We start from the raw sequence: 20542 nt of genomic DNA on the forward strand, positions 1-20542 counted from the left end.
CTAGGCAGCAATACACACAGAAAATAATGTCACCTTGAACTTTCAGATCTGCCTGGATAGCTCATGCACTATTCTTCATATGACATTCTTATAATGCAAAAAAGGGGACAGATATTAAGAACAATAGGACAGAAAGCCTATAGTTTATTAAAATAGGGTTCCCAGAAGTTAAGTGACTCCAATTTGTCTTTTCAAGCTTAGAAAGAGCCAGCCCAGAGATGCCTCGAACAAGGAAGCAAGCCAGGACACACAGAGCCTAGTGCAGCATCCTGATTCATAATTCTTCCTCCCAGTTGGCAGCCCCCTCCTGAAAGGAAGAAAGGCTGAGCAGAGAGCAGTGCAGGCCCGGGGCAGCTGCTCTAACAGGTTTCCATCCCCCAGAGCCATGGACCAACTCCACTGCCAGGTTGCTCAGGAGTGCTGGGGCTGCGATGCAGTTACTCAGTAGGGTTCGGAGCCTCCTACAGGGCTGTTCACGGCCTCCCTGTTCCTGGGCTGGTGTGGGCCTCAGGCTGATGTGGCACCAGGGAGGGAGGATGCTCAGCCGGATCACGCCAAACACACCCTTATCTCCTCTCCTCCTTCCACTAAGCCTTGCTCTCCAATCAACCTTCTATCTCCTCCTTGCTCAGCGGGAAGGTCACCCCACTTTGTTCTCTGCTTTCTGCCACAACTCAAGTTCACGTACACCCATGGGTCTCTTCTTAAGGTTCAGTTGGCAACAAGGCACGAGGAGAATCAAGAAACCCTCTGCAGAGTATCTGTCATCATTTCTTTTCAACAATATTCATAGCACAGTGCTATGGGCCAAACACTGAGCCCAGTGGTAGAGAACAGAACAAATAAAAACACTCATCTTTTATTTTCACTGGATGAGGACAACTGAATTAGACGAAATTGAAGCAAAATAAAAGAAAAAACACAAATGACACATTTAAATATTACAATATTGTTATTATAAACACAAAGGGTTAGTCAAGGGCTTTAGAAATGAAATGCTGCTTTTAGGTTAAATAAAAATTTGCAATGGGACCTTCAAGGTCCAGGGAGATGAGTAATTCTGTGGTGGGGGCTTCTAGAAGGAGGGGCTGATGATCCTCAGGGCCCATTACTACCTGAGACATATATCATAGATAAGCTCCAAAATCTCTTACCTCACACACTCCCTGAAGACCAAGGAACACCTTGCAAACACTAACGCGCTCTCATTAGTTTTTATTATTAATCGATAGATGTATCAACCCACAGGGTTATCATCTACTATACATCATGAACTATAGACATAATTTGTCTTAGTGAGATTTAACAACACAGTAAATATTCTTCAAATCATTTTAGAACAAGGATTATTCCACCTGGAAATACTCTAAATGTACTTCAAACACTCAACCAGACAGAGGCTCATTTTCTGATGAGTTTACACCACCTACTTGTAACAACTCCTCTTATTCAGGGAAATACTAACTCAGCTCTATTTTGTCACTGATAACGCAGAATCCCAGGGCTCAGTCTGGTTTTAAGGGACATATAAAAGCTTGTCAATAAGAAAAACATTCTATATAGAAAAAAGGCAACTATACATTTCTATCTCATTTACAAGGGCCAAGCTTGGTCTGGATACCAGCTTAATTTTTCCATTGCTCCCATTAAGTAAATCCATTGAGATTATATCTGGAATTAGCATGGTTTCAGGATCTGGGCAATATTAGGTCCTACAAAGTTCTAGCTACAGAAGGCAGGTCTGAAAAATTTAAAGGGGAAAAAAGAGGATATTAATATAATTCCAGGGTAGGTGGGGTGGAAGACATAGGTAGGTCTTCTAATTAATGAGTAGTTACTATTTTATAAACACTTTCACAAATATAGTATTGGTTTCTTAAATAATTTTTATCTCCTTTAATTGAAAACTTTCAATGGCACAAATTTTTATACTATTTTCAAATTTCAAATTATATGTGGGTTTTAAACGTCATTTGCAAAGTTTAAACTATGTTTGAAAGTGCAAAGGAAAAAGTAAGACTTACTCATATCCATATTTTCCAGATATATCTATCACCATTTCTGCTCCCAGCTTATTCTGAGAATGTTCAAATGAAAGTTCCTTCCAAATGAACTCAATACTTGCAATGTTTCCAATGTTAATGTCTGCATCAATTAAATTTGTATAAGTCATGCCTGGCTTCAGTGTTCCACTGTAAAGAGAAAAATAAACTCATAAGCTTGCACCGGGTATTCACAATGCTGAAGTTGAAGACAACATCTCTGTGTACCATGGAAGAGAAAATTTCATTTTCTGGCATTTGCTTATAGGAGATTTATTCTTTCCATTCACTTTGGTCAGCCTCTCAGAACAGCATGATTCTGAAGCTTGAAAAAAGGGTTAGGTAAATGGGAAGCTTGACTAGGTGATTTTTAGGGGATGAGTACTCCATAATAAAAGATCTGGTCTTGGCTTTGTGGCATCAGAAACTAGATTTTATTGACACCAGGAAATGATCAAACTACCAATGATAGACTAAATTCACACAAAACTCATATAAGAACTAGAAGCCTGTTCATCAGCTCACAATGGGGAAATGCTTCCTTTTTATTAACCAAAATGTTCTCCTACCTTTTCCCTGGTACCTTCTTCATCTGTATGAAAAGAATTGGGTAACCAAACTGATGATAAAAATGATGTTTTGGTGAGTGTGGAAATAGAGCAGAGAGAAGTAGATTATCTTGAGACATAAGGCATATTTTATGCACGCCCAAATTAGACCAGATGAGATTTCTCTATTGCTGCTATTTCCTTATTCCTTTGCTAATGTATTGTCTGTCTCCTCTAACTGGAAGGTAACCTCCATGAGAGTAGGACCTGTGTCTGTTTCTCCGGCAGTTAGAACAATTCCCGGTATATAATAGGCATTTGAACGTTTGTTGAATGAGTGAACGAATGAATGTTGCTATTCTTAGGGCTTTATTCCATTACATGTAAAATTAATTGATTTAATTACCAGAAGACAACTTTTCTTCCAGATTATGGGGGTAATTTCCCTGTTGCCCCATGAACTGCCTTCACACAGTGCACACACAGTGCAGCTCTTCATGACAGTATCATTGGAAGCCCAAATAACTAAAATATAATCTACGGTGACGCCAGACTCTTAAAGGTTGACCGAAGAGTGGGAATAGACTAGCATACAAATTCATTTAGTGGCTTCATTTCAAGATAAGACATCTACTGTGGACCTGAAATGTTTAATTATTCTTAAAAAAGAGGACTGGATAACTATGCAAGGACATTACAAATAGCTTCTTTAGACATTAGCAAAAGAAGTATAGAGATGTCAAAACATTGTCACAAATCTTAGAAGGGGCAGGAACTGCACCTTTCTCTCCACCTGCCCCACATCAGCTGCCTTTGGGCAGGACACAAAGCCCACAGCCTTAGGCAGCGAGTGTACTGTGGGCCTCAGAGCCACAGACACAAGATGGTGTTGAATTCTTCTCAGAGGAGTAGCTTAGTGGAGATATGAAAAGCAAGTGGATATGAGACATGCTAAGACACGGAAGGGTATTTGGAACATGGAACAGCATGGATAAAGTCAGGAAGGGAGGAAAGGGGGGGATCTATTTAACGCTGGGTGGAGTAATCAGGGTAACGTGGCTGAGCTGAAGATGAACGAAGCCGAACGGCAGGAGGCAGGGCTAGAAGCCACGGGCTGGAGCCTGTGCATGAACCAGAATCAAGACAATCACTGACCGTACCCATCTTTAGAGGCAGGTGCGCCAAGGTGAGATGATGAGCACAGATGCTGCCAGAGCGGTTGATCCGAAGCAGCCCTCAACGGACAACCATAAAATCCCTGCTTTTTGTGCCTTTGCCCAGTATTTGAAGATGACGGAACTCACAGAGGCAATGCATCTAATCCGTTCATCAGTTTGCACAACGCTAACCTCTAATTAGTATGTATAATGTTAATTCTGAAATGATTGCCAAATTAAGCAATGAAAATGAAAGATGTGATACAAAAATGCTAAGGCTGATCAAAGAAACTATTAAGGAAAATTCAAGATAAAAGGGGACTTCAGTCCAACGTGCACAGTGAATGTCTCTACTGAATTATTCCTACCTTTGACTGTCCCAGCATATAGCATATACCTGTGGGTACTACTTAGAAAGCTTATTAGGAATTTGGCAATTTATATAAATGTCTTAATTTGTATGGAATCTATAAAAATAAAAGAGATCTACCCAAATTTGTATAACACTAATGGACTGGATTAAAAATATATTTTGTTTCCTGTCAATTTTTTCCCCTTGCTTTAGATCTGTATTTTCATGTTATCATTTCCTAACATTTCCTGTTTGTAGCTGGAACTGTAGATATTATTATTTCTATTTTATATTTGGAAAATATAAAGTAAAAAGAAAGATAGCTGGTGGTATTGTAGGAAAAGAAAAGACTGAGCCTTACTGAGCCAGATGAACTGAGAACTGAGTGCAGCACTGTTACCTGCCAGGTCCTCGTCCTTACCTACCTGACAACCCCAAACTCCCCTGTCTTCTCTGTTGTTCCACCTACATGGAGAAACATGCTTCCTTGAGTGACATTGTTTCCATCAAGTTTGACAGTTTGTGCCTCCAACCTGGAAATAAAGAGAAAGAAGGGTTAAAACACACAGAAAGCATGACATCCTGGCTACTTTAATGTAAATACAACTTTCAAGGTTAAAGTGGAACAGGGCTGTTCACGTCCATGAAAAAATACAACTTTATATAGCTCGAGTGAATTTGGTGAGAAATTATATTTTAAAAAACATATAAACGTTCACATTTTGATTTTGTAAATGTAAATAGCTTAACAATATTTTTTAAAGAAAATTCTTTAATTTTCCAGACATTTTTATAACTTTAAGAAAATGTGTGTGTCTTTTCTCATCCAGTAAATTTGTAATCTGTGGCATGTATGCTTTCTGTAGCCAAGTTTTAATTTGCCATAGTTTGACAACTAATCCAGAAAAAAATCTAGAAAACCTATTGAGCAATAAGGTCTGTGCTTTTTTTTTTTTTTTTTTTTTTTTGCGGTATGTGGGCCTCCCACATTGTGGAGCACAGGCTCCGGACGCGCAGGCTCAATGGCCATGGCTCACGGGCCCAGCCGCTCCGCGGACCGGGGCACAAATCCGTGTCCCCTGCATTGGCAGGCGGACTCTCAACCATTGCGCCACCAGGGAAGCCCAGGTCTGTGCTTTTAAAATGACTTAGAGGCAAAGTAAACTGTCCCTTCCTCTCCTGCAGGGCTGTGTACTAGGAATGCCCAGCCAATATAGGTCTGGGTCAGCACAAAGCCTGTCAATAGGATAAAGCCCTTGCAAATGGTCAAGTGTAACTTAAAAAAACTCTAGAGCTAAACAGATCTTTTATTCTGAATTCTGAAATTGTTGTATGCTTAATAACACAGAAAAAAATGCAATTCTTCATAAAATTGTCTGAAAAGCCTCTGAAAGGGGAAAAATTTTACTAGAGAGAATTTTCAATCTGTGAGTTAATCATTGCCAAAGAGCTCCCTTTCCCTCCTCAGCCCATTCCACTGCCGTATGGCTCCCACCGTCACCTCTCCACTGAAACCCCAAACTCAGCAATGACGGAATTGGTGGCTCACCCCTAGAGCCCCTTTGGGCCCCCGTCTCATCTGACCTTTTAGCATATTTGGTGCAGTGAATCCCTCCCTTCCTCATCATCTTTCTTGCCATAGCTCCCACACAGCTTTGTATTTTCTCTCTATTCATTCCTCAGTCTCCTTCACAGGGGCCTCTTTCTCTGCTCTCTTTCTTCTCATTTGACACAGTCTTCTTGGGTAATTACATCATCTACTTTCATAGCTTAGATTACTGTCTAAATGCTTAAATCTGTAACCGTAGACCACATCTCCAGAGGCCGAGACCCATATCTAACTGTACACGCCCAAGTCCTAAGGGCATCTCAGACCTAACATGTTAGAAACTGAGCCATCAACTTACTCCAAACCAGCCTCTCTGCCTGTGTTACCAAGTTCAGCAAACAGCACATCATCCACCCACCTAGAATCATCCTTGACTTCTCCATTTTCTGCATCCCTCAAATCCATTCACCCAGTTCCTTTTTGCTTCTACCTGCCCAAAGATAAAGCCCAAACCTCCCACATGGAGCACAGTTTCATTATTTGATCCAATTTACCTCTCCCACCTTTGTCTCGTGTTACCCTCCTCCTGGTCTCTACAATCCAAGCAGGGGGATCTTCTTTCAGTTCCAGCTCTCTTACCTCCAGGCATTTTCATAGGCAGTTCCTTCTACCTGGAATACTCCATTTCCTTCTCCCTCTTACTCACTTTTCAGGAGTCAGCTTGGAAATCACCTCCCCTCGGAAGGCTCCCCTGATCTGGTTGCAGAAGTTCCTCCTTTGAAAATCTCCCAAAAGAAAGTTTATTACTCAGGATTGAAACTGATTTTTTTTTTTTTTGCTTTCCCCCTGGCCTAAACTCACTGCATTGTTCTTCACTGCATCCTCGGAGTCTGGCCCAATGCCCACTTATTTAGTAGACACTCAGTAAAAACTGTTGAATTTTAAAAGATAAGTGCCTTAAAGCATTACAATAAAATTCAGCTACAATACTTACGGGAAAATGGGGAAAGAGTCCCTGTGTTTAAAACATAATACGATCTATTAGCCTTCATTTTTTTGAGGTGAAATCTATCAGCAAAATGACCCATCATTGGGCAACCTTCCTTGTGACAACGGAAGCAATTTCGCTGGTGACAGAAAATAAGAGGTAATTAGAAATGTTCACCTTCAATAAACTCAGGATGTATTATTAAACTATCAGAAATTTTTGGAATCTAAATAAAGTATATATGCATTTAAAAATGACTAAGTTGCCTAACAGACCATCCTGCCTGTTTGCAAAAACAAAACTTAATAAAACAAAAACAACTGAGGGAAAAGAAAAAGGGCCTGTTAGAAAAATTAGTAAATGATATGAATAAACAATCCACAGAAGAGGAAACTCAAATTGTCAATGATTATGTAAAGATACTCAATCTTACCAGTTGTCAGGAACGTGCTAATTAAAGCAACATACAATTTCATACTCAGCAGATTCACAAAAATTAAGACAATCGGCAATACCAAGTATGGGTAAGACATGGAGTGGGGAATTCTCATTTGCTTCTTATGGGAATATAAATTAACAGACATTGCAGACAGACATTTGGTAATGTCTAATAAAGATGGAAATGCACATAATGCTTTGACAATTTCACTTCTATTATATGTCATAAAGAAACTTCTACACAAGCACATAAGGCGATATGCAAAGGTGTTCATTGCAAAATCGCTTTCAATAAGAAAAACTGCAAACAACCAAAATGCACATTAGTAGGGGAATGAATAAATTGTGGCAGATTCCTACAAAATAAATACAATAGGTCTATAAACATCAATGTAGATCTTAAATTTATAAAATTTAATTTAAAAACAAATTCAGAAAGATACAGTATGATACTATTTATATGATATATGTATATTGATTTGCTTCAAAGTCTGCCTTAGGGAAGGGCATTAAGGAAATGTAAGGTACTTCAATTTTATCTGTATGTGTTAAAATCTAAAGCAAAACTAACAAAATATTAACTTAAAAAAATCTGGGTAGCAGTGTTGGAGTATTTGCTATTTTAGGTTTTGAACTTTTCGATTTTTAAACCATGGACACTTAGGCTAGGACTATAGTAAAACACCCCATTTAAAACTCCATTTTTAATGAATAAAAATACTAACAAAATAACAGGGGCTCATATGTATTGAATGCTTACCATGTGCAAGGCACTGTTTGAAGCACTTTATATGCATTTAGGTCAATTACTCCTTACAAAGTCCCTTATTATTATAATGCTTTTACTTTCCTTATTTAACAGATCAGGAAACTAAAGCCCAGAGAAGTAAACAATCTGTCCAATGTTGCATGTCTATCAAGTGATGGAGCAAAAATGTGAACCAGACAGCCTGGCACTAAAAGCCCTCTTTATTTTATTTATTTTTTAAAATTTCATCTCATTTTTTATGACTGTTGGGTAAAAGTACAATAAAACATGTCAAGGAAATTGACTTGATGTTCTCTAGTTTGTTGCCGTAATCGGCATCCACGTGGCACAGGAGCCTGTGCTTCTCCAGTTTAGCAGATTGAACCCCACTAACTCCGAATCCACTGTGACTCTGAGAACCTGCTTCCTTCCACCTGCCTTTGGTGTCGTAAATGTCAGCATCCATTGAGCCATTCAGAGCAGCATCTGGAGCTTGAAGAAGGTTTTGAGGAAGTGCCAGTGGTTGGATGGCAAGCTTTCCAAGAGCAGCAGTTCACCAGCCACAATACGAGTAAGGACAACTTGCTCAGGAAACTGAGAAGACAGCCTGAGGGCTCACTCACCTTGCTCTGTAAAAGGAGGGAAATGCTTATTCCTGTCCCAACACTGTACTTATTCACAAAATGCTATCACTTACAACACACTTCGGCTGGAAACCCCACATTTTTCTTCCCTGATAAAACAGGGGGTAGGTGTCTAACGCACAAGCAGCAAAACCTTTCCACTTCCCGCTACAAAATGGATTTTCTTTCTCCTTTTTTCACGACGATAACCAAATGAAAAATAGGTTCAGCTCAGATCTGGGACCCCGTGCTTTCTGACTCAAGCAAAATCAGATTTGGCATTTTGTAATGTATTGAACTGCATGGATCTCCTGTGAGCTATCTACGCCTCAGCTCTGCTCTGTATAAATAATTAAATTTTAATAAAAATAATTTTCATGTTCCAAGTAAATGGTAATATGTTTCACTGTAGCTATGGATTGGTTCAGGCTTCTCGGGGCATCTTTGAGGATGACATTTAAAATATATACACACAAAAATTTTTGCCCTTTTAGATAGTAGCATCTAATTATGGCGTAACAAATGGCCAAAACAGCAAAATTGGATATAATTCAAAAGAGCCACAACAACCTGAATACAAATAGTTGGTTTAGTTATTTAAGCCCTCCAGCAACCCCAGTGACTGTTCAGTACTCAGCACAGAAAGAGTCTATTATTTCCCAAAATGGCAGATGCATTTTTTTTTGCTATATACTCAATGCTCTAATTTTTAGTTGGCTGATCATGCTTCAAAAAATGACTTGCTAATTAAATTACACTGCAAAACGTTTTACTCACTGCTTTGAAAGATTTGTAGGATCTACAAGGATAAGCAATAAATGCATCGGGATTGAGAATGCTTTCAGCATAAAAGCGATGACTTCGGGCATGGTTGCAATCAAAGAAGGAAAACACTTCTGTGAAAACAATTTCCAATTAACTGATAGTATGAACCATTTCTTAGAAAAAGTAATTTTAAATGATAGGTTTTTGACTTGGGTCTAGGTCACCAGACCTTGTGTGTAGGCTTGGATATTCCACATTTATCAATATTACATATCATTTTCTTGTACGAAAGAATTCGTGTGACTCTAAAGGGACATTCAATCAGGATAAATAAACAAATGCAAATGTAGGTGACTGTGCTCTGACACTAATATCCCCAACACTTCCCAGATCTCTGATGTAAGCACTTAGAGCTCTGCGTATCATGGTGCACATCTAAAACTTAACATGAATGATAAATGTGCTTTCAATCCAATAAAGTTGTAGGAATTATATCTCAAAATGATAGCTTATGATAAATGTATGTTTTATTTGAATTCATTCTTTTACAGAATTTCAAGTGCTCAGTATATAACACTTAATATAGTTATGTAAAGGAGTCTTATGATCTATATTTTATCCTAATAGAACTAATTTTAAATCATAATATGGCAAATAACGAGAGAGATAAGTTTTATAATGGGCCTTTTCTGAATGAATTTCGCTTACCTGCACTAGGTCAAATTGGCTTTAATTCTCATTTTGAGTATCCATAGTTTCACCAGTTTTTTTTTTAGGTAGTCATTGCAAACATATTTCTAATTACATTTACTCTTTCAGAACGGCTATTAAAACTTTGTAACTTATCTCTAGTGAAGAGGAAAGTCGAGTTACTCTCAATGTCACGATCTGTGTGTCTTTCCTCTACAATAGCCAAATGGAAGATAAAATAATTACAACATCTAGCTATTCTGACCACATGGGATCAGGTGATGGGATATTTAGAATCCTCCAGATATTTATTATGTCATCATACGTTATATTACTGTGCATTATTATATGTTATGTATGATATAGTTCATTATTTACATGATGACGATATGTAGAGATAGGGAGGAATAGAACTCCCAAATAATAACTTTTTGGTGTCTTATAACTAAGTGCCTTATAGATATTATTATTATTAGAAACCACTTTAAAAGGTTAAATATTATTTGTTTAATTTGTGATTAATTTAATTTGTGACTCAGAGTGATTCTGTTAAAAAGCAAGTCAAACCATGTCCCTCTCTGCTCAAAATCCTCCCATGGCTCCCCTCTCACTTGAGTAAAAGCTGAAGTTTTACTACAGTCCATAAGGTGCTGTATTATCTCCCTATGCCCTGTTCCTTCTCTAACTTAACGTCCTACTACTCTGTCTTTCACTTCATTTCAGCCACAACAGGCTCCTCACTGCCATGAACTTCACAGGCTCCTGCCCCAGGCCCTTTGCATTTGCTATTTCCACCCCTCAGCCTGGAATGCCTAACTGGCTAACTCCTTCAGGTCATCTTTTCAGTAAGGACTTCCTGGCCACCCTATCAAAAATCTCCTTCCCCTCTGTCACCCCCACTGTCACCAACGCATCATATTCCCATTACATGCTTTGTTTTGTCTCTTAGCACTTATTCTATTTTTGTTTTTCTAGCAAATTAGAATATTAGCTCCATCAGGGAGGGACTTCTGTCTTTTGTATGTGTTCCTACATCTGCTATTCCTAGAATAATGCTTGGCACATAGTAAGCACTCAATACATATTTGTTGGATGAATACATCCTCCTTGTTCCTACTGAGTGAGTACAACATGCTAGACATTCTGTTAGACCCTGGGGTTGCAGAGGTAACTAAGACGTGGACCCTGACCTTGCAGATCTCACAACTGCTGGGAACTTCATACATGCAACTGTGTTTTGGGCTAAAACATATTTTTATATTATATTATATACAAAAGGACATAGATTCTATCCAAGCAGGGAGCTCACTGAATTTATAACAGCAGTCCTCATATTTTAGAAAGTATTTAGCTTCCTTGTAAATATTGACATCAAATTTAAATAAAGGTGTAATTAAATCTTCACATCTTGGCATGTGCTTCCCTCCATTTGGGTAAAAGTCAAGGTGGCCACAAGCATTAATAGTTCCAACACCTGAAATTTTAAAAAGCAGGATAAACGCTTCTAAAATTCTCCTCCATGTTTCAGTGTAGTTTCAGTTTGTGTTAAAAACTTACCAAGCTCGAAGAGGAAGCGAACTTCCTTTGTATGAATAACATCAACAGAGTTGGCATCTGAGGGGTCCAGCCTGACTTCATTTAGAGTGCTGTGGAAACCTGGCCCAGTTGGGTCCAACCCTAGGAAAAAGCATAATGTGTATTAAACTAAGACATACAAAAGTACATTGATAGTACATGGATAGTGTTGTTATTTTGGAAGGATAGATGGTGAATGCAAGGTATTCTTTCTTATATGATTTATGTAGGTCAAACACCACTCAGCTTGAGGGTCAGATACATAAACTGTAGGGTCTGTTTACATTTATAAATTCAGGGTCTGTATATACTGCAATGTCGGATTCCTACACACAAGTGAGGCTGTGTCTAGACAATGCCCAAGTAGCTAACGGAGTCAGAAAAGTCAAGGTGGCTATTCTAGGATCTGTACATGCAATATCATACATATAACTAAGGTTACGGATTGTAGACCATCTTAAAAGCAACATTTATACGTAAAAATATAAAAATAAAAGATGAGAGCTCTTCAAAATGTAAAGAGGGATCTCAAAGCAACACAGTTAAAATAATACAATCATAGTCCTCAGCTAAGCCTCACTTAGTTCCATTCATTATAAGAAAAACAAAAGCCCGAAGCCCAGGAAAGTGAAGGGACTTGACAAGGCCATCATATGTTAGGTGCAAAATGGACCAGGAGCCTGGTGGCCAGACTCTCAACCCATTGTCTGCTGTTCAAATGTCTACTAAAACAAAGGTAAGATATCTAGGGTCCTTAAAATGTTATGATCATTCACATAACTCATTTACACGTTTGACAGTTATTTATCAAGCACTTACTATGTGCCAGGAACAGGGTTCAGCACCTGGGTACAAGGAGTAAGGTCTAGCCTTGTCCTCAAGAAGCTTTCTATTTGGTGGGGAAGGCACTACAATGCAGTGTGCTCAATGCTGAGACAGGTGAGCACAGGTGTTATGCAAGTACAGAGAAGCAACACGTAACCCAATTTTGGGAAACTAGGACATGCGTCTGCTGGAGATGAGAAATACAAGCAGAGATGTGAGGGAACAGAAGGCCAGCCAAGGTGAAGATGGGGTCAGCAGCATCCTGGGAAGAGGATAGAGAATATACGTGACCATCAGGCGAGAGGGTTAACCACATTTGGGAAACTGTAACTAGCTTTCAAGGGCTGGTGCACAGAGCTTTAGAATTTGGTGAAAGATGATAGCATTTTAAGCAGGAGCCAGATGCGACCTGAGCCACGATGAGTTTGGACATGACCTGGTTGTCGATGGGCAGCTCTTACAAGTTTGCAGAAGGGGAGATTTACGGTCAGATTTGTATTTTAGCAAAGTCTCTTTGCTGTTAAGTGGAGAGCGGGCCCCAGAGTGGAGAGGACTCAGAGCTGAGCTGCAGCTGACCTTTGGGAAAATGCGGCATGAGTGAGAAACGAAAGTGCCGCAGTTGTGGGTGTGCATTACTCAGTGTAACAGCCTGTCATACGATTCAGGTTTTGTTTCTATTTTTTTGGTTAATATAAGCATGGAGAGAGAAATGACAGAATGAGAAGAGGAGAGGAGAGAAGAGGGGGCCTAGGATAGAACCTTGAAGAATACCAACGAGTAAGGGAAGGCGAAAGAAAAGGCACCTGCAAGGGAGCCTGGAAAGAAGCTGTCAGACAAGAACAAAGACAACCAAGAAGATGGGGAACCACAGGAGCCAAGAGGAGAAGGGGTTCCAACAGCACAGAGGGGCCAGCGGGTCAAATTCTGCAGAGGGGCCAAGGAAGTTCAAGATGGGAAAGGTCTGGGAGAGTCCCACTAAAAAGTCAGAGTGCAGGGAAGGGATACAATTAAGTATCATCCTCAAAACCCTAATTCATAGGGTTCACTCTGCAACTTGTTTTTAGACTTCACAGTGTGTCCAGGGGCAATATTCAAAATGTTCACAACTGCAATGGCATGGGCCTTAAACAAAGCAGTTCAGCACTGCCAGCTACACTGGACGAGCAGGACCGTCATCAGGGCTCTATCTCATTCTGTGTTATTAGTTGGTATGGACCTGCAAAGCATGGAGTGCATCATAATTCAGTCAACTGTCCCCGACAGTGGATGATCACAGCTTCCATTACTTTGCCACCACAGATAACGCTGTGGTGAACACCCCTTGAACGTGGATTTACACACTCACACTTTGGAAGCGTTTCAGGTTTTGGTTTGGGGGAGTCACATTTTCTCCTGTCTTACATTTGCTTCTGAGACTTCGTTTGGCCTTCAGATACTTGACATTTTGTGCATAAACAAATATGTAAACAAACCCAAGGCCCATCTGCAGCGCTGACTTGCCAGTTATCCTTCCAAGGCCTGGCGTCCTTGACCCGGCTTCCCCAGCCAGATGAGCTCCCAAGCTGCGGCCAATCAAGTGCACTTTAGAAGGGGAATATCCAAATTTTTTCTGATAGGATTTTTTCAAAGGAAAACAGAACAACTATTTTTAAAAGAGCAGTAGAATGGTTGAAATAGGCTTAAAATGAAAAAGGAGCTGACATGTTTCTCCCTCTCACACCCAGGAAGGGAATGGTAAAGTGACAAAGCGACCCCACGTTCAACTACATCCTTCTCCAGCTGAAGCAGAGAGCATCAGGTGGGCTGGAGGGATGCCTTCTGTCAGAGTTCTTCTCCCTGTGCTAAGGGGCCTCAGAGTCCTCGGGAGCAGGAAGGAGAACAGCCCAGTGACCATGGCTGTGGCTTCCAGCCTGTGCCCATCCCTCCTGAGACCCAACCCATCCAGCACGCCCCCAACACAGGGCAAAGGCAGCTCACGCCCACGCTATTATCCACCTTGCCTGTGTCTGTCTTCTCCACTTTAAGGCAACTCTAGCAAATGTCTGGGATGACTTTGGCCTTCAGAAAAAGTTTTTAAGAATATTCACAATGAGACTATGCGGCCTGAGAGTTTACACACACACACGCACAATCAACTTAATGGGGAACAAAGGAGCAAACATTTTTAGTTTCAGCAAAGTTTCAGGCTCTCTTCATAATAGTGAAAATCATGCAGTTGCCTTCACTTGGATAAATCTGTCATTTGATCAAATCTTCTATTTATTTTTTCACCAGTAATGACAGTATTATGTGCTGCATTATGAAGAGTATTTTTACATGTGAATGGCTGCCCCAGTGGCTCCTGTCGTTAGGGGGCCCTGTCCCCCACTGCTGCCACCATTTAAAACCTCTGCTTGCTTTCTTATCTTCCCCTACAGACTGTGTCTGATATTGGTTCTTACCCTCCCCCCCTTCAGCTTTCTCCTCCTCCTTCCCCATCTACCGGTAACCCTATTCCAGGCACCTGCTTGCCCCAGGGCTAATCCTGGTATCCTGTGATAAAATGACAGAAGAGGGAGCAGGGAAGAGACTCCTACCTGTTCCTTAGCTGCTCCTTCTGCAGGTCTGGCTCCTGAATTACTCTCGGGGGCTCCAGGCTCCCTCACCCTAGACCTTCTCCTGCTTTTCACCTTGGGCTTCCGAGGGGGCGAACAATTCACTGAACATTAAAGTCAGCCAACACTTTCCTCTTCAGTTCAGCAAAATCTCCTCCCAGCTTCCTACAAGCCACTCCTATTTATTTCCTAGACCTTTAAGAGCCTACAGTTCAGGCCCCAAGATCAAGGAAGAAATTCACAAAAGCTTAGGACTGGTTTTTCTCTGAAGAGGCGATGAATCTGGTTTTATCCTTTGTGGACAAAGACTCACTCTGAGCTCTTCCTTGTACTGTAGTGCCCCTGACAGAGCGGCAAGGGCAGGCAGAGGAGTGGGGGGGCAGACAGAGAAGTGGGTGCAGACAGAGAAGTGGGGTGCAGATAGAGAAGTGGGTGCAGATAGAGAAGTGGGGGGCAGATAAATTGGGGGGCAGATAGAGAAGTGGGGCAGAGAAGTGGGTGCAGATAGAGAAGTGGGGGGCAGATATATTGGGGGGCAGATAGAGAAGTGGGTGCAGAGAAGTGGGTGCAGATAGAGAAGTGGGGGCAGAAGAAGGTGAGTATTTGGCTCCCTGACTCTTCTCCAGGCTGTTTCCTAACTGGGCTCAGTGTTCTATGCCACCTTCCCTGACCCACCATCTAAGTGAGGTGCTGGTCCTGTCACGCCCCCTCCCGTTGCCTTGGAATTCTCCACAGTACTGTTTCCACACTTGGCCAGAGCAGAAACACTGTCTCACTCACCATGTACCTTCAGTGCCTAGAACAGAGCCGGGCCCACAGCAAGTGCAGAGTGAAATAGTTGCTGGATGGAAGGAGTGAACTCTCCTTAAGAATCAGAAAGCGTCATAAATCTTTAGACTTTACTTCACTGCATTTCACGGTGTGCAATTACTTTCTATTATGGTAGAGCTTTTGGAGAGTTATAAATGTCTCAACGTATATCCCTCATAAATAGCAAAGTCTGTTTTATTCTTTTAGAAAACGTGTAGGTTAAAGGGTCATGCCTGGACTGGCCCATGGACCTAATTCACTGCCATAGAACCCAGTTTCTGCTGGAAAATGCATTTCACATTCTACACAAATAGCATCCATAAGGCAGAAACAGTTTCTTCTCTATCATTAAGGATAGGTTTACAATGTGATGAAAACGAATGGAGATGGTCCTACACACTGACCGTGGCAGTAACCTTGGGGGGTGGGGAAGGATTTGGTGAGGAGCCTGTGAAGGGACACTGCCACCATGTGGCACTTTGCAGAACCACAGGCACTTCTTTCACAGGAAGTAACTTCCCTTTTTGGCTATCATACACCAATGCTTATTATTTCACATGTTCAGTATATGTGTAAACTAATAAAAAAGAACATAGAATTACCCCCAAATTCTTGGTGTTACGATACAAAGTCAGTTAAATATAATTTTAAAAAATCAACAGTTCTTACCACAAGAACATCAATACAATAAGCTATCTCAGCACCAACAGCACGGACATTGCTTACAGCGTGGATATATTTCAGCAAACCATTAATCCAGTGTAAATTAATGCAGTTCACATCTTCTACTTTTAGGAACACCTAAAAAGATTTATTGTAAGTATTAAAAAGTAAGAATTAAAGAAAATCAAGGTGCCTGAACAACTGATTTCACAATAAGAAATAACATTTGCAGGTACTGAGAACCTACTACATGCTAGGCCCTGTCCTAACCCTTTTACATATACTAACTTAATACTCATTTAAAGAGAAGGAAACCTAGGCACAGATAGGTTAATTAACTTGCCCATGACCACAGAGCTAGTAAATAGAACCCTAATATGATGTCAAACAGCCTGACTCTACCACACTATATGGCTTATAAATAATTAATTGCTTACTACGTTAGCAGTCTATTAACCCTGGTATAAAGGAGAGGAAAATTAATTTCATGGAGTGAACTTGGAAATGTTTTCCTTAAAATAAATGAGAAATTTATCACACCACTCAATCTTTTGTCAAAGATGAGAATTTACCAAAGAATAATTATAAAAATCTTCCATCATAATCTGTGTGATTCATAATAAGTGAAAATAAATGGGAAATGGGTAATTCATTTGAGGCCTTGGGACACAGACAATGTGAATAACTGAATGGAGAATTTCCATGAATACATTAGTACCTTGCAAAGTACATTCACATTAAACATAAAGCTTTCATACTAGTATAAAGAAGCGTTTATTCACATCATACATTGCACGTCTTGCTGCCATTGCCATCTGATTTCCATCCAGGTATGTTGATATGGGTGATCTTGTCTGTTCCGAAGTGTGAGGCTTGGAGAGTTAAATAATTAGCTGCACTGATTTCCTGTTTCAGGTGAAAAGAAATTAAGGTAAAATAATTGAAAATTATTTACTATTTAGTAAAATTATTCTAAATTTGCTCAAAAGTCTTCCTCTAAATTTGATTTTAACAGCCTTCTTTAATACATTTTTATCAAAGAAATAGTTACTGCTACATATTGCAAAAGTACCAAGAAATTATTAATGCATTACAAAGTGCAATATACAAATTTTATCATAAAGGAAATAAACATGTTTGGTTTTGAGGCAATGTTCATAAGACAATGTTGGGTCAGTTTCAATCAGAATTTCAGTAAGCCGTATTTTGGTGTAGTATTTTTCAGTTGTCAATATAATTCATGAGAATTATCTTACTGGAGACTTAGAAGCATGCTCCAAAGGTGGCAGAATAGATTGTCCACCGCACTTTATGGATGAGGAATAGAGGTTAGACCTTCACCACATGAAATACATTATTAAAGATAATTTTATGGGATTATGTTAAATATTGTTTTGTATTTCTTGTACTTTGTTGGATGGTTTTTATAACCAAACTCTCGAAATCTTATAGAATGCTATGAATTTAAGTGATTTTGTTATTAAAAGAAAAATTGAAAGTCACAAGTATAGGGCTCCCCTGGTGGTGCAGCGGTTGAGAGTCCACCTGCTGATGCGGGGGACACGGGTTTGTGCCCCAGTCTGGGAAGATCCCACATGCTGCGGAGCGGCTGGGCCCATGAGCCCTGGCCACTGGGCCTGCACGTCCAGAGCCTGTGCTCAGCAACGGGAGAGGCCACAACAGTGAGAGGCCCGTGTACCGCAAAAAAAAAAAAAAAAAAAAAAATAGTAAATTCTTGTCTATGGTCCAAATTTTTATAATTATAACTTTCAACAACTTATGGAGAAGGAAGCAATTCTACAAGTTCATTCATTCCATTCTCCTTTTTTTCTAGTACATGTAGGCACTTAAAAAATCAGCTTCAGGCCTGGTTCCCATTCTCTGAAATCCAAGGATGACCATTACGTATTGTTCTCACTGAGACAGTAAAACTGGTATGTGTATCCCAATATAACAAATATATGTATTCCCACAACAAATAATGCCAAGAATTCACCTTTGGTACTGATGACTATTTACCTCTAATCAGGTTAAATATTGGATTATTTCATTAACTAGTTCAATTTTATTTATTTATGATCCTATATTTCCAAAATGTCTAGTTGCCACTTTAATGAATTTAAATCTTCTGAGAAAAAGATGACTTAGGGGCAACTTGAAGACAATTGGGTTTTCTCTTTTCACTAGAGAGTCAGTATTTGGGCTGCTATAGACAGAATGACATGCTACTACTTGAGGTTTATTGAATACATACCCTTAAGCTCCTTACATGATAAATCACAGGACACATTTTAACCAAAGCATTTATTTCCCTCTGGTGGATTTTATATTTAAATTTTACGTGACAGTACATGATACAGAAAAGACAACCTAATTTGACATCTGAAGAGAGCTGTATGAGAAAGTACTCTGGACACAGAGAGATAATAGAAATAAAGGGTGTTGGTCTCTGCTTTTCATACCACCACTAGCTAGCTAACCTAGGACAATACACTCTGAATGTGACTCCCTTGTCTATAAAATGAGGAAGTTGAACTTTGTAATATAATATCCTTTGTGGTTCTAAAACAGTCTATGCTTTGAATTTTAAGAGTCATATTCACAGATATTTGTGTAAGTTCTTCTCCTGAGGGGAGGAGGGACCTCTCTCACAATAATTCTGGTGCTGTAACCATAGAACCACCCTAAAGTGATTATTTCTTACCATCTATACTGACTCGGTGTTTACCACAGCCAGGTGCTGACTCTTGGCACCATCCAGAAAGGAACTCTTCTCTTGAGCAGGATATCATGAAGTAATTTTAAGAATGGAGCATGACTGGAATTGCAACGAAAAAAAAAGAAAACAAAGCAAAGAACCCGTGTGCTTTGGTGAGTAAAGGCGTTGATTTAGGTCCAGTCAAATCTGAGACCTTGCAGCGGCAAAGGGAAATGAATACCACTGTTGTTTCAAAGAAACCCATCAACTGAGATCAGCTTCCTCACCCCGCCCCAACCCCTCACTGTGGAAGGGAAGAACAAGGGAGCAATAATAAGGAGCTGCTTCACCTTAAAGATGAAGCCCCACCCTTGGGCTGGGAGACTCTGCAGAAAGGAATAGGACCAGCTGACAGAAGTTGAAGAGTTCAATTTAAGGAGCAATTTTCTAATAAGTAGAATGTCCCCAAATTAGAACTTATTGATTGATTACTTCAATAATACATTTGATGGGACTTCCCTGGTGGTCCAGTGGCTGGGACTCCATGCTCCCAATGCAGGGGGCCCGAGTTCAATCCCTGGTCAGGGAACCAGATCCCACATGCCATAAACAGGAGTTCGCATGCCACAACTAAAGATCCCCCATGCTGCCCACATGCCGCAATGAAGATCCCGCATGCCGCAAATAAGACGCAGCCAAATAAATAAATTTTGTGCGTGTGTGTGTGGTACACGGGCCTCTCACTGTTGTGGCCTCTCCCGTTGTGGAGCACAGACTCCGGAAGTGCAGGCTCAGCGGCCATGGCTCACCAGCCCAGCCACTCCGCGGCATGCAGGATCCTCCCGGACCGGGGCACGAACCCGTGTCCCCTGCATCGGCAGGCAGACTCTCAACCACTGTGCCACCAGGGAAGCCCAATAAATAAATATTTTAAAAAATAATAATAATACATTTGAGAACGTTGTTACAGGGAAAACACTTATTATAAGCAGGATATTAGGGATTTAAATATTGAATCTGCCCTCAAGGAGACTACAGTCTAGTAGAAGTCATACATCATATACATAAAGAGCTCTAAAACCAGACAGAAGGTAAGATTTATGAACTGAGTAGAAAGGTAATAAATCCAATATCAGTGGCACTGTTCAAGGAGAGCCTGCATGACTATTTGGGGTGACATAAGAGAGATTTACACATCTGGTAGAACGTTAACTATTATACATGACCTTCAAGATCCTTTCCAACAAATGCTTTGTGGTTTTATTAAAACTATCACTATAGTAAGGATTTTTTAAAAAACAGGATTGTCTGATTTTCTGTTCCACTCACAGCTAGTTAGATATTTTTTTCTTGCAGAAATGTAAGAAATCATTTTCCAACACAAGCTCTTAAACATTCTTTTTTTCAATAAACTTATTTATTAATTTTTTGGCTGCGTTGGGTCTTCGTTGCTGTGTGTGGGCTTTCTCTAGCTGTG

General features: G+C 40.1%; 1 protein-coding gene across 1 annotated transcript; it reads right to left on the reverse strand.

Annotated features, from left to right (window-relative positions):
• Positions 1-789: 789 nt before the first annotated feature.
• On the reverse strand, positions 790-20297 carry PNLIPRP3 (pancreatic lipase related protein 3). Its single transcript, XM_079899237.1, is given in 12 exon segments — positions 790-1722; positions 1726-1741; positions 2025-2192; positions 4525-4632; positions 6639-6775; positions 9223-9341; positions 11210-11374; positions 11458-11577; positions 13801-13909; positions 16374-16505; positions 17157-17273; positions 19072-20297. Coding segments are annotated over 12 exon segments (1239 nt in total). The 5' UTR covers positions 19075-20297; the 3' UTR covers positions 790-1677.
• Positions 20298-20542: the final 245 nt, after the last annotated feature.

Source organism: Stenella coeruleoalba, assembly GCF_951394435.1.
Source record: "Stenella coeruleoalba genome assembly, chromosome: 16".
Taxonomy (NCBI): Eukaryota; Metazoa; Chordata; class Mammalia; order Artiodactyla; family Delphinidae; genus Stenella; species Stenella coeruleoalba.